Raw genomic sequence first — 14,858 nt, forward strand, 5'->3', positions numbered from 1 at the left:
CGCCTTTCCTGGAGCTCACTTGGTAGCCCAGGCTGGCCTCGAACTCACAGAGATCCTCCTGGCTCTGCCTCCCGAGTGCTGGGATTAAAGGCGTGCGCCACCAACGCCCAGCCGGCAAGCACTACTTCTTTAAGTAAACCCAGGACCCTGGTTTGTTACTGCTGTGATGCTTTGGTTATTGCTTTTGTTTTGAGGCAGTGTTTCATCAAGTGGCCCAGGCTGGCCTCAGTCTCATGATCCTGCTGATTCCACCTTTTGAGTGCTGTGATAGACTAGGTTTTTTTTTTTTTTTTTTTTTTTTTTTTTTTTTTTTTTTTTTTTTTGTTTGTTGTTTTGTTTTTCGAGACAGGGTTTCTCTGTGTAGCTTTGCGCCTTTCCTGGGACTCACTTGGTAGCCCAGGCTGGCTTCGAACTCACAGAGATCCACCTGCCTCTGCCTCCCGAGTGCTGGGATTAAAGCCGTTTGCCACCACCGCCTGGCCTAGGTTTTGTTTTTTTTAATCACTCTATTAAGTAAACATTAATTCATTATTGTTTAGAGAAGCCAGCTTTTGTTTTTTGAGTTCAGACATTCATATTATTTGTCATTTCACATATTTCTCATGCTTTACTTTTAGGATTGTGATAAGACAATGCCAAGGAGTACACCAGGAAGGTAGAGATTTTTTTATTTTGTGGTCTTGTTTTTATGGCTGAGATTGGTTTGATTTAACATTGTGGTGGTATCATAAGTGGCCTTATAAATAATGTCGGCTATGATGGTGATTGTAGTTCTATTAATTAACTAAAATTTATTAAACTATGTACTCAGACTGGGTGAATTTTAATGTATGTTAAAAGTGAGTATTATTAGGTGAGTGATATATAAGAAACTTTTGGGGGATGTCTGTTTGTAGAAGTTTTGGGTTCTTTTAAATGTAACGGTGTGGGCACACTTTGTTACTCAGGTTGGTTGTCAGGTTTGGGTGAGTTTTTGTTGCCATTGTAAAGGAAACTTTTATCATTTCTATTTTCTCTCCTTCAGTAACTCTGAGCCTTCACATCATACCAGTGAGGGAGCAGAGAACTCCAGGGATGACTCGAGCAGCCACAGTGGATCTGAAAGCAGCTCTGGCTCCGACTCGGAGAGCGAGAGCAGCTCCAGTGACAGCGAGGCCAATGAGCCTTCCCAGGACGCATCTCCTGAGGTGAGGGGGGGGCTGCTTCCGTAAGCTTTGTCACGAGATCCACCCAGCCCGTCACCGCAGAGTCTGATCAAGGCAGTGGAACCATGTAGCTATCTTACAGAAAACCTAAACCAGTTTGGTTTTCTTCTTATTTAAAAAAACTTGGGGTTGGGGATGTAGCTCAGTGGTAGAGCACTGGCCCTGGATTCGGTCCTCAGCCCCCTCCCCCCAAAAAAAACAACTTTTAAAAAAATTAGGATTTAGTCCTTACTTTTGCTTCTTAACAGGGAATTTATGTTATGTAGTTACTGTGAATAAAGTGAGTCTCACCTTGTATAATTGTTTTGTAGATTGATAAGGTGCAACTGAAAGTCTCTCCTGGTACCAACATCATTTTTACTTTCTAGAATTAAATCATTTGCAATACTGCCTTTCAAATTGAACTTCTTACTGTAATATTGGTTATTTAAAGGCCATTTGTAATAAGCTGTTCATGGTAGCTCTACCTGTAATCTAGCACTCAGGAGGCCAAGTGATTAAAGGTAATCGTATTTTACCTGTGCTTTAATCCTGGCAGAAACTGGGCAAACAAATGCTTGTTACATCCTCTTACTTGACTTTATAAAGGGGGGCGGGACTTCAATATTGGGGGAAAAAAACTACATTTATATATTTCTCTGTTGTTTTTTTTTTCCAGCCTGAACCACCACCAACAAACAAGTGGCAACTTGATAATTGGTTGAACAAAGTGAACCCACATAAAGTGTCCCCAGCTTCTTCTGTAGACAGTAATGTCCCATCATCTCAAGCCTACAAAAAAGAAGGCCGAGAACAGGGTGCTGGGAATAACTACACTGATCCTGGAGGACCAAAAGAAACAAGTTCTGCTACTCCAGGACGAGACTCTAAAACCATCCAAAAGGGATCAGAAAGTGGACGCGGGAGGCAAAAGTCTCCTGCACAGAGTGACAGCACCACACAGAGGAGAACTGTCGGCAAAAAGCAACCCAAAAAGGCTGAGAAGTCAGCTGCTGAAGAGCCCCGCGGAGGCCTGAAGATAGAAAGTGAAACCCCTGTAGACATGGCCACCAGCATGCCCTCCAGCCGGCACAAAGCCGCCACCAAGGGCTCGAGGAAACCCAACATCAAAAAGGAATCGAAATCCTCTCCTCGACCTATAGCAGAGAAAAAGAAATACAAGTCATCAAGTAAATCCTCCCAGAAATCTAGGGAAATCATAGACACAGATACCTCGTCCTCAGATTCAGATGAGAGTGAGAGCCCCCCTCCTTCCTCACAGACTCCCAAGTACCCCGAAAGCAATAGGACTCCTGTCAAGCCCTCCTCCGTGGAGGAAGAAGATAGCTTTTTTCGGCAACGAATGTTCTCTCCTATGGAAGAGAAGGAGCTCCTTTCCCCACTCAGTGAGCCCGATGACAGGTATCCACTTATTGTGAAGATTGACCTGAATCTCTTGACTAGAATACCAGGAAAGCCTTACAAAGAAACAGAACCACCCAAGGGGGAAAAGAAAAATGTGCCAGAAAAACACGGGAGAGAGGCACAGAAGCAAACCTCAGAAAAGGCTTCCAACAAAGGCAAGAGGAAACACAAGGTATGTAAGGGGTTGTGGTTCTTTTTTTTTTTTTTTTTTTTTTAATAATTTTGTTCCCACTTTCCATGTCTTTAAACATCTTGATATTAAAACACTAGCTATTTTTTAAAAATTTTTATTTATGTGTGTCTGTGAGTATATGCTGTGTGTGTGTGTATCTGTCTGTCTGTCTATCTGTCTTCTGTCTGTTTCTGTGTGTGTGTATATATACTCATGCTTGTGTATGTTCCTTTGGAGGCCAATAGAGGGTGTCAAATTCCCTGGAGCCAGTTATAGCTAGTTGTGAGCTGCCTGACATTGATGGTTACTAGGATCCAAACTTTGGTCCTGCTAGAAGAGTAGCAAATGCCCTTAACTGCTGACCAACCTCTCTATCCCCAAGTACTTGCTGTTTTGCCTTTACATTAGTCACTGTGAGTAATGTGGGTTAAACTGACTCACTAATCTTGTGACATGTACATCCTTGAGAATGTATATACACCTTGCACCTAGCTTTTTTCCATTAACAAAGGTCAGAACTGAGAACATTCCCTACGGCTCAGTGACAGAGCCTTGCTCTTGCTAAGCATGTGTGAAGCTCTGGATGCAGTCCAACATAGAAAGAAAGTTGTTGGCACATAGCCCACTCTCATCCCTCAAACTGAAAGACAAAGCATAGTATGTAAGATCAGCTTTATATAGAGCCTCTATATATGTATGTGCACCATGTTGTGCCTAGTACCCAAGGAGGTCAAAACAGGGTGTTAGATCCCCTGGAACTTGAATTAGAGATGATTGAACCACTATGTAGGTGCTTAGAACCCAGATCCTCTACAAAAGCAGCCAGTGGCTTTTAACCACTGAGACATCTTTCCAGCCATTCCCCAAGAATTAGGATTTTTGAAATGTTATTTTGGTAAAGTGTCGGTGCAGTTCCTGGAGGCTATGCTGATAATACTGGGAGGAGACCCAGTCACTGGTAAGCAGTTGGTAGGTGACTTTTTCTCATGTTTTCATTTCTCTGAATTTAATCTTTTGGTGTCAAGCAGACTTCTGTTACAGTAGAGGTAGAATATTTGTTTGCATTCCTGTTGCTTACTACTTGAAGCAAGAGGAAAACTTAGATTTACCTATGGAAGTAACATCAACAGCAGTTAGGCTTTCCACTTGTGATTCGGCCAAGAAGTTTTTCAGAGATGATAGGGCGTAGCTGTTAGCAAGTAGCAGTATGTTCATGTGCTGATGAAATTGTAGAGTTGGAACTTCCATGCAGTGCTAGTAGAACTGGGAGATGCAGCTGCTTAGGAACACAGTTGGCAGTTTCTCAAAAAAAGCTGAATATATAGTTACCTTATGATCTACCAATTATAGGTACATGTCCGAGAAAGTAATGGAAATATAAACACAAAACTATTACTATAGTGCTCATAGCCATATCTGAACGATCAATTAGTCAAAAATTGGTTATTAACTGATGAATAAATCAAATGTATTATAGCTATATAGTACAATACTATCTAGCCATAAATGATATGAATCATTAAAAGAGTATGTTAAAAAAGGATCCAGGTATCAAAGACCGCATTATATGATTCCGCTTATTTGTGAGGTCTAGTAAGACTAAATGTGCAGATTAAAGATTATCAGGGCCTTGGAGAAGAAGAAATTGTGAACTGACTACTGACACAAATGACTTTGATAAAAATGTTCTAAAATTGCTTATGATGATGACTGTATAATTCTGAGTAACTAAATGCCAGAGAATTATATACTTTTTGTTGTTGTTGTTGTTGTTGTTGTTTGTTTTATTCAAGATGGGGTTTCTCCTGTAGCTTTGGTGCCTGTCCTGGATCTCGTTCTGTAGGCTGGCTCATATTCACAGAGATCTGCCTGGTTCTGCCTCCCATGGTGGGATTAAAGTTGTGTGCCACACTGCCGCCTGGCAGAATTATATACTTTTAGAGGGTGGATTTTATGGTTTGTGAGTTAAATCTTAATTACATTTCTGTGAATCTGTCTGCCTCTAGAATTATGACATAAAAGAGATATACCATCTAAGACTTTAGGGAAATCTGTTAATAGTGTTTAAGCTGTGTGGATCTAACATAGGACACCCTTCTCATGCTATTGTTTCTGTTTTTGTCCAGAATGATGATGATAACCGAGCCAGTGAGAGCAAAAAACCCAAAATGGAGGACAAGAACTCATCAGGCCACAAGCCATCCAGCAACAGAGAGTATGTCTCCAAATCATGTTGCATGCCAGTATTGGCTAGTTGTTGTTGGGTACTTTTTGACATACTTCAGAGTATTCTTTTTAATGACCAAATGTCATATATATATATATATATATGCACATGCAGAAGTATTAGGAGCTTTGCTTTTAGCTAATAGCAATGGGAAACATTTACTCTCTTCTTTTTTATAGTGAGATAAGAATATATCCTAGTTAGGTTACTATTGCTATGATGAAACACCATGATCAAAAAACAACTTGAGCCGGGCGGTGGTGGCACATGCCTTTAATCCCAGCACTCGTGAGGCAGAGACAGATGGATCTTTGTGAGTTCGTGGCCAGCCTGGTCTACAGAGCGAGATCCAGGAAAGGCGCAAAGCTACACAGAGAAACCCTGTCTCGAAAAACCAAAAACCAAACCAAACCAAAAAACAACTTGAGGAGGAAAGAATTTATTTGGCTTATGCTTCTTCATCACCTCAACTGTTTTATCACTTAAGGAAGTCAGGACAGGGACTCAAGCAAGACAAGAACCTGGAAACAGGAACTGATGCAGAGGCCATGGAGGGGTGCTACTAACTGGCTTGCTTGCTCTCCATGGCTTGCTCTGGCTACTTTCTAATGGAACCCAGAACCACCAGCTCAGACGTCATTACAATGGGCTGGGCCCTCCCATATCAACCACTAATTAAGAAAATTCTCTATAGGGCTAGTCCAAACTTAGGGAAGCATTTTCTCCATTGAGGTTCCCATCTCTCAAATTATTCTTGCCTGTGTCAGGTTGCCATAAAACTAGCCAGCACAGAATATTTATTGTGTGGCAGGTTGTTCAGGCCCTGGGCATGATTGTAGAAAAGAGAAAATAAGTAAATCGGGCAGGTGGAGGAAGAAACCAGATGACTACTTTATAGAATTTACAGTCTTTTTGTTTTGCAAGCATATGGAGAATGCCTTTGCAAATTTGTCCTAAAGGCTGGTGAAATAGGTGGGAAAATCCTTCACTCCCATCTCACTCTGCAGAAATGAGGGCCTTTGTTTTGTTTGACAGGTCATCTAAGCAGAGTAGTACAAAAGAAAAGGACTTGCTACCTTCACCTGCTGGGCCTGTTCCTTCCAAAGATGCAAAACCAGAGCATGGCTCTCGGAAGAGGACTGTCAGTCAGTCATCTTCCTTAAAATCCAGCAGTACCAACAACAAGGAGAATAGTGGCAGCAGCAAGAATAGTTCCTCCACTTCAAAACAGAAGAAGACTGAAGGGAAGGTTTCCAGCAGCTCCAAAGAGGCCAAGGTATGGTGCTAGGGCTTGAGCCTTTGAAAATCCCCCTGCCATGTCTTCTTCAGGGTTGTAAGTGTCTCATTAAAGTTAGAGGCCTGTTTTGTTTTTTAAAAAGGTGTTTTTAAAATGAGTGTGAGCGTGTGCACGTGCGTGTGTGGACAGCTTTCAGGAATTAGTTCTCATATTTCATCTTGTTGATGAGGCTCTCTCTACTGCTGCTGCAGTGCTGCTGCAGTGCAGGTTAGCTGGGCTGGAGTTTCTGGGCAGTTTTCCTCTATAGGAGTAGGCAGAGCTGCAGATTGTGCCGCCACATCTGGGTTTTTTTTTTTTTTTTTGTTTTTTTTGTTTTTTTTTTGAGGTAGGGTCTCACCATGTAGCTAGCCTTAGCTGGCCTGGAACTCAAAGAAATCCACTTGCCTCTGCTTTTTGAATGCGGGACTAAAAGTGTGTGCTACCTCACCTGGCTTCAAATGGTCGTCTTTATTAACATAGCAATGGTATAGTTGAATAGTCTTGGTATTTACTGATGAAGATTTGGTCCAAGAAGGTTTTTCAAAGCTGTTCTTTCGTAGACTTCAATCTGTTTATGATATTATCTTTTTTTTTTTCAAAGATTTTTTTTTTTAAAGATTTATTTATTTATTTCTTACGGATACAGTGTTCTGTCTACACATATCCCTGCAGGCCAGAAGAGGGCACCAGATCTCATTATCGGTGGTTGTGAGGCACCATGTGGTTGCTGGGAATTGAACTCAGGACCTTTGAACAAGCAGTGCTCTTAACCTCTGAGCCATCTCTCCAGCCCCTATTTTTTTTTTTTTTTCTTAAGACAGCATCTCACTATGTATCCTAACTTGGATATGAAAAAAACCCGATCCAACTGTCCCAATCTCCCAAATGACCAGGTTGTTCATATGCTTTCTAAGCTGTTCTGGTCAAGAGCAAGTTCATGACATTACAGTATTAAAGTGAAAATTAAGAAAATATTTAAGTTTTTAAAAATATAATCTGCTGGATTGTTGTTAATTGAGTTAACAAAAATTTGGGAATCAACTAGACTGCTACAGGCTGTTAAATGCATTAATTAAAGATTTTAAGTTTAAGAGCTGGAGAGATGGCTCAGTGGTTAAGAGCACCAGCTGCTCTTTCAGAGGACCTACATTCAGTCCCAGCATCCACGTGGCAGTTTACAGTTGTCTTTAACTCCAGTTCCAGGGGATCTGACACCAATGCATATAAACTAAAATTAATTATTAAAAAATATTTTAAATCAAATTATGAGCTTTTCAATCTGAGTTGTACAGATGGATTTCTTTCTAAATAAGCACCCTATTTCTTTGTTAACTTGGGGAGCTCACCCAGCACCCAAGGACACTGACTGTTCTGTTGCCTCCTTCACTGTTCCTGTTTTTACCTGCCTACCAGCTTTTTATCCATTTCTCATCTTTTTCAATACAGGATTTTGAAGCTTCCACACCAGTTTCTTAAATTAGTACTTTTTCGAAAAGTGCATTCATTTAGCTCACATTCATCTGGCTTCTTGTGTCTATAGGTAGAGGTCACTATCTTTATAAAGGAGGCTTCTTTCAGTAACTTTGTCCTTGAAAGCAGGAATTTGTATGTCTTAATGTTTTTGCCAGTGTTTAATTTGTTAAGAAATTAGGAAATACTTTTGTTGAATATGTTGGATCATACTTGGTATTTATTGGTTTTTGTTTTATTTTGTATATGAGATCAGAGTCTCATCATAGAATTCAGGCTGACCTGGGAGTTGATCTTGCCTCAGCCTCCAAAATTATGGGATTATAGACATGTTTACTATCACTTTACCCTTTACCTTTTACTTTATTTGGTTTTTTTGTTTGTTTTTGTTTTTTGTTTTTTTTTTTTGTTTTTTTTTTTTTTTTTTTTTTTCGAGACAGGGTTTCTCTGTGTAGCTTTGCGCCTTTCCCCTGCCTCCCAAGTGCTGGGATTAAAGGCGTGCTTCACCAACGCCCGGCTGTTTTTTTTTTTGTTTGTTTGTTTTTTTTTTTGGGGGGGGGGTGTCTTTTTTTTTTTTTTTTTTTTTTTTTTTTTTTTTTTTTTGAGACAAGGTTTCTCTGTGTAACAGACCTGGCTGTCCTGGAACTCTCTCCGAAGAATAGGCTGGCAGAGATGCACCTGTCTCTTCCTCCCAAGTGCTGGGATTAAAGATGTGCCCCACCACTGCCTGGCTACTTTATTATTTTTGACAAAATATAAAACAGGCCCTTACTAGTTTGATATCATGTTTTTACAACATTTAACAGTTATTAAAGTTGTTAATGTTAGTCTTGACAGTTTATAATTCAGGCAATTATGTATATGTTTGTTGAAGAAATATCTGTAATTCAGAAAATATGCTAGTGTTAGATCCTCTTTTAAAAAAAAAAAAAAAAAACCTACTTGATGTTATTACTGTCAACCAAAGAAAAATTAGACAATATAAAAAAACCAGAGTTACAGATTTTTATAAATAAAAAGTTTGTTGAAATAACCTCCCCCAAAAAAAAAAATTTCAGGAAAGTTGAATTTTCAAAATAAAATTTTGGTCAAGTCATGGAGGCTCATGCCTTTAATCTTAGCACTGGCAAGGCAGAAGCAAGAGAATCTCTGTATGTCTGGTCTACAGAATGAGTTCTGGGACAGCCAGGACTACACAGTGAAACCTTATCTCAAATAATAATAATAATTACTATTATTACTATATTCTGAATGTAAGGACTTTAGAACTATGTATAAAATATGAAAGAACCTGTGAGCAGGTTACAGTGCAGCATGCTCAGGGAGCACACAGACTTTAACATAAAGAATGGACCATGTTTTCACATCACAAGACTTTTATTCTTTGGCATAAACTGTAATAGGTAGAATGGAAATACTCTCTAGTTCTTTTTTTTTTTTTTTTTTTTTTTTTTTGGTGGCTGGAGAGACAGCCGTGGGTGCTGGGAACCGAACTCTTATATTTTTGGTTGTGAGCCTAGCCTTTAACGGCTGAGCCATCTCTCCAGCCCTCTCTAGTTCTTTTGAAAACAGATTTTTCAGCACAAGTAATAAGTTGATGTATTACCAATTTTTTCTACTTAAAATTTTTTTCAATATTTATTTTATGTGTATAAATGTGTACCACGTGGTCACCTGGAAGTTTTGGGTGGCATCAAACCCAGGGCCTCTGCAAGAGCAACAAGCTCTCTAAACTGCTAAGCCATCTCTCCAGTCCCCAGGTTTTTCTACTTTAGAAACGTTCATACATTCTACTAATCTGTGGGGAAATGTGTCTTCATTTTATCAAAGATGGCACTGAATTGGAGGCATTTGGGGTGAGAAAGAGTTGAAGAGAGAGACAGACTAGAGAGACCATACACACTCACCTCAAAGACAACCCTTGCATGAAAGCATACATTAATGGGAAGCAGAATAAAATTTAAGTGGTTGGACCTGGGCTTTAAGTTCAGATTGCAGGAATGCAATTCTGAGTTGCTTGAACTTACCTTTACAGAGACTACTCACTCTCCTTGATACTACTCTTTTCCCCGATGAGAACAACAAACAATATTTACTACATATAGCACACTCTGTATTCTACAAGGTGGTGAGAAGAAAGAAATGAAAATGTGTAGTTTTTTTCTGTGTAAGAAATCAGTAGATTGCTGGGCCATGGGGCACACACCTTTAATCCTAGCACTTGGGAGGCAGAGGCAGAGGATTTCTGTGAGTTTGAAGCCATCCTGGTCTATAGCACTAGTTGCAGGACAGCTGGGGCTATTACACAGAGAAACCCTGTCTCAAAAAAAAAAAAAAAAGGAAGGAAGGAAGGAAAAGAAAGAAAGGGAGGAAGGAAGGAAAGAGAGAGAGAGAGAGGAGAGAGAGAGAGAGAGAAAGAAAGAAAGAAAGAAAGAAAGAAAGAAAGAAAGAAAGAAAGAAAGAAAGAAAGAAAGAAAGAAAAAGAAAGAAAAAGAAAGAAAGAAAGAAAAAAGAAAGAGAGAAAGAGGAACCAGCAATTTTGGGACTGATCAATAGTGAATCATGATTAAGTAAACATAGAACCCTATAGCAAATCTTAGAGTGGGTGTCTGAGTTAGAGTCTTTGAATTTTTCCACAGGAAGTGAAGTTTAAAGAAAGCCTAGAGTCAGGAGTAGAATAAGTAGCTGACTTATTTACTTAGCCCTTTGCTTACTTCTTCAGCTGATTCACGTGATGCTTTCTTTACCTGGTGACGTGTAAGTACTCAGTAAATACTGTCTTAGCTGATACTGTCAGTAAGCCGTTCTTGCTAAATAAATGCGTACAAGTAGTACATTGATGTTGGTTAAGAAGAGACCACCACTGGTATAGAAAGAACAAAGCATCAGAGCTTTGCAAGTCAGATCGGAAGTTCACCTGAGCTGTCTAGTGAGCTTATGATTGTATTCGTTAGCCAAAGTTGCCATGGTACCACTACAGACAGGTGCTGATAGAAACAGCTGAATGGTACTGGGTTTCTAGAAGTTTGAGCATTATCTTCTCAGAGAAGGAAAGAGCTGAAAACCAGTGCCCCACTGAAATGACACAGCTGTGATCCCTCTTAATACCCCAGGGTATAGTATTGCCTGTGTCCCAAGGAGCAGTCCCTACCCCTGTATTCAGACTGTCTTGTTTTGTTTCCCATTTTAAATTATGAGTATGTATCTGTGTATTTTGTGTAGACATGAATATCTACACTTGGAAGCCACAGGTATCAAATATTCCTGGAGCTGCAGTTAGAGACAGTTGTGAGCTGCTGGGACCCAAACTCAAGTCCTCTGGAAGAGCAAGAAATGCTCTTATTCATTGAAACTTCTTTCCAGCCCTTTAGATTAGACTACCTTAAAACAACAACAACAAACCTATCTAACCCTAACACTTATTTTGTAGGATGGTTGAAGAATGAACAACCATGCTAAGTAGTTGACTTAGGCTTTATTAATGAATTTCTGGTTTTGTTTTGTTTTTGGAAACAGGATCTCACTGTATAGCCCTGAGTGACCTGAACTTGCTGTGTAGACCAGGCTGTTCTTAAACTTAGAGAAATCCTCCTGACTGAGTGTAGAGATTAAAGGCCTGTGCCGCCACACCCAGTTTGTGTTTTCCTGAGTGGTACACTGCCCTTTAATTCTTTTTTTAAGGTTGTGTGTGTGTGTGTGTGTGTGTGTGTGTGTGTGTGTGTGTGTGTGTGTGTGTGTGTGTGTGTGTGTGTGTGTGTGTGTGTGTGTGTATGTGTAGGCATAGGTGTGTGCCTATGCATGTATACAGAGGCCAGGGGAGGGCCTTAGGTATCATTCCCTACTGAACTTATCTCTTTTGTTTGTTTGTTTTGTTGTTTTTTTGAGTCAGGGTTTCTCTGTGTAGACCAGGCTGGCCTGGGCAAAGAGATCTGCTTGCCTCTGCCTCTGGTGGGATTAAAGACATGTGCCACCACCGCCTGGCTAAAATGCTTTCTTTTTAAATGCTTTAAAAAAAATGTATGTGTATGAGTGTTTTACATGCATGTATATGTGATATGTACCACTTGTGTGCCTGATGCCCACAGAGGTCAGAAGAAAGCATTGGATTCCTGGAACTGGAATTTCAGATGATTTGTGAGCCACCATGTGGGTGCTTGGGACCAAACCTAAGTACTCTGCAGTAGCAACCAGTGCTCTTAACTGCTGAGCCATCTCTCCAGCCCTTTATCTTTTGAACCTGAAGCTCCCCTGCTCCCTGGATCTACCTGCTTTTGCCCCACAACCCTGGTGTTCCAGGAACCTACAGCCATGCCCAGCTTCTGTGCAGGTGCCGGGGATTTGAACTCAGGTTCTCTTGCTTCACTGCACATGTGCTTACCCACTCAGCCATCTCCCCAACCCAGTGTTGCCACATTGATACTCTGTTTGTGTCTTCTTAACAAGTACCTAGCCTAAGTGCCCGCGTGTAGTATAGAGTCTTAGTAAATATAAGAATAATATTCTGGTTATATAAAATGGACCCAATCTCTCTTTTGTAAGTACTATGGACTGTAATAACAAAGAAACTTGAAGACTGGAATTGTGTTTCTGTTTTAGCAGTGGCTGAGAAAAGTGAGATTAGCTTCATTTTTAGTCTCCTGATAATTTTCAACTTAGTTATATATATATATATATATTCTTTTGGTCAGGAAAAGGCTCCAAATAGTTCTTCTAATTGTCCTCCATCTACACCAACTCCTGATTCTTCGAAGCCTCGGAGAACAAAGCTTGCCTTTGATGACAGGTGAGACATGTTTGGTTTTTGTTCTTTTGAGACAGAATCTCACTGTGTAGTCTTGTCTGGCCTGGAGCTCACTATGTAGACTAGGCTGGCCTCAAACTCTTAGAGATTGGCCTGCTTCAGCCTCCTGAGTGCTGGAATTAGAAGCATGCAACATTGTGCCAGCCGTAAAGAGAAAAAATATACTTTCGTGTGTGCATTTAAGAAATTCCAGTCAGCATGTAAGAAACTCATTTAAATATGTCAGTTCCTATAGGGTTAGTACTTGTATCTGACCTATAGAATATTCAGGTTCTAACTTGAAAAGCTAGTCCAACCACTACTTTAACAACCAGTGGCTCCCCTAAGACAGGAAAGGTGTGCTTCCTGGAGCTGCTCCTGATGCCAGTGCACTGTGGATAACAGAGGTCTTCTCAGATACACAATATTGCTTTCTCTTGCCTTCTGCTAGAAGGTACTTCTCTTCCCTCCATCCTGTTTACTTTTGATTTGAAAAATCAACTTGAGGAAGCTGATGTTGAATACTAGGGGGCTTGATCTCTGTGGGCTTGAGTAGAAGATTTGACACAGTAGCCCATAGTTTATGTTTTTTATATATATTTCTCATAAAACAGAAATGTTTTTATAATTATTCACTTCTTGAGAATGTGAAAGCTGCAAGATACTAGAGTCTAAAATAACTTAGTAATTATCTTAAGAAATGTTGACCATTTTTATTTATAAAGAAAATTTATTTTGCAGGAATTATTCAGCAGACCATTATTTACAAGAAGCAAAAAAGCTCAAACACAATGCAGATGCTTTGGTACGTAAATATTCTTCATGATGTGCTTCATCAAGCTAAAGTGCCCTTCTTGTTTATGCTTGCAGTGGGTCGGTCTTTACTTAGCACTGTTCTCCTTTAGTCTGATAGGTTTGAGAAAGCAGTGTACTACCTTGATGCTGTAGTGTCTTTCATTGAGTGTGGGAATGCATTAGAGAAGAATGCTCAGGAATCCAAGTCCCCGTTCCCCATGTACTCAGACACGGTGGAGCTCATCAAGTAAGTGGAAACTTGGCATTTTGTTGGAATAACTTTATCATTTATTATTGTGAGTTTGTTTTCTAGTTAACCAAATAAGGTGAACTGGGAAGATGCTTATTCCTTAGGGAAGAATTTTAGTGGGTGCTTTATTTTGGTTTGATTCTGATATTTTGAGAACATAGGAAGCTTTACAATCAAGGTAAAATATTCTGTTCTATTTGTCACTTTTTTTTATCTCAACTCATAGATACACTATGAAACTAAAGAATTATTTGGCACCAGATGCTACAGCTGCGGACAAAAGACTCACAGTACTCTGGTAAGTGTTGTGTATTCCTTGCTGGGTGACAGACAGTCCTTGATGAATTGTGCTGTGTATGCTTTTCTGAGTATTAGCCTTGAATCAGTCTTCCATAAAGTCTTTTCTTAACAGTCAAACAGGAAGTAGCTCAGAATCTTTGGTGAAAGGTTTTAGCTCCTGTCAGTCTAATCCACTGTCTTCTTGATAAAAGTGCTGGAGTGGGAGTGATAGTAGAACCCTCCATTGAGTCAGGTGACCACTTTTCTAGGCTCTTCTTTCTATATATGCTCTGGTTTGCTTTGTCCCAGAGAGAAGTCATCTGTTCACTTATTCAGGTTGCATACTTGACCAGGCACTGTGTTTATACTAGAAATGCAGCTGTGAACTAAGTCTGACATTATACTCTTCATTGTGGGGTCTGTACTTTAGTGTGGAGAGACAGAAAGTAACCAATCATGTGAATATATATGAACACACCTTTGATACTCAGGAGGTAGAGGTAGGTGGATCTCTTTGAGTTGAGGCCAGCCTAGTCTACATACAGTAAGTTTCAAGACATCTAGGAAGACATAAAATAAAAACCCTGTCTCCAAAAAAAAAAGAAAAAAAATCCTCTTACTCTGTAAGAGTAGAGAATTGGGAAACTTGTTCTGGAGGTCCCAATATAGGCAAGGGCTGGATGGTGGGGGAAAATGGGGAATTTTACAGAGCTGAAAGATCAGTGAATGTGAAAGTAGGCTTTACTGGGTATGTGGGCAGGAACAATAATTCTGTGGGTTGAACTGTGTGATCTAGATGAAGGTTGGTATGATCCATCACACTTGTAATATTAATGTTTCGGTTTTCTACTTTTAGTTTAACTTTTTTGTGTTATGATATGTTGGTGTAGTTTTAATGTCAGTACCTAAGGGGATGTTAGTCCTAAGTTTCTTAGCTACTATCCTTTCTTTAGGGTGCGTTCCATATTAAGCTGACCTTGTAGTTTTGTCTAAGAGGTAG

The 14,858-nt window shown here is 39.9% G+C and overlaps 1 protein-coding gene across 3 annotated transcripts in view; it reads left to right on the top strand.

Annotated features, from left to right (window-relative positions):
- Positions 1-14,858, top strand: part of Aff4 (AF4/FMR2 family member 4) — a 73,131-nt gene that overhangs the window by 46,547 nt on the left and 11,726 nt on the right. For all 3 annotated transcript variants that reach the window (XM_028855687.2, XM_028855686.2, XM_028855688.2), the window contains 9 exons: positions 618-655; positions 1,025-1,187; positions 1,864-2,781; positions 4,908-4,996; positions 6,044-6,284; positions 12,443-12,537; positions 13,276-13,339; positions 13,440-13,576; positions 13,806-13,877. In XM_028855687.2, coding sequence (XP_028711520.1) covers positions 618-655; positions 1,025-1,187; positions 1,864-2,781; positions 4,908-4,996; positions 6,044-6,284; positions 12,443-12,537; positions 13,276-13,339; positions 13,440-13,576; positions 13,806-13,877 — 1,817 coding nt within the window. The remainder of the gene's footprint in view (positions 1-617; positions 656-1,024; positions 1,188-1,863; positions 2,782-4,907; positions 4,997-6,043; positions 6,285-12,442; positions 12,538-13,275; positions 13,340-13,439; positions 13,577-13,805; positions 13,878-14,858) is intronic.

This window comes from Peromyscus leucopus, chromosome 8b, assembly GCF_004664715.2.
Source record: "Peromyscus leucopus breed LL Stock chromosome 8b, UCI_PerLeu_2.1, whole genome shotgun sequence".
NCBI lineage: Eukaryota > Metazoa > Chordata > Mammalia > Rodentia > Cricetidae > Peromyscus > Peromyscus leucopus.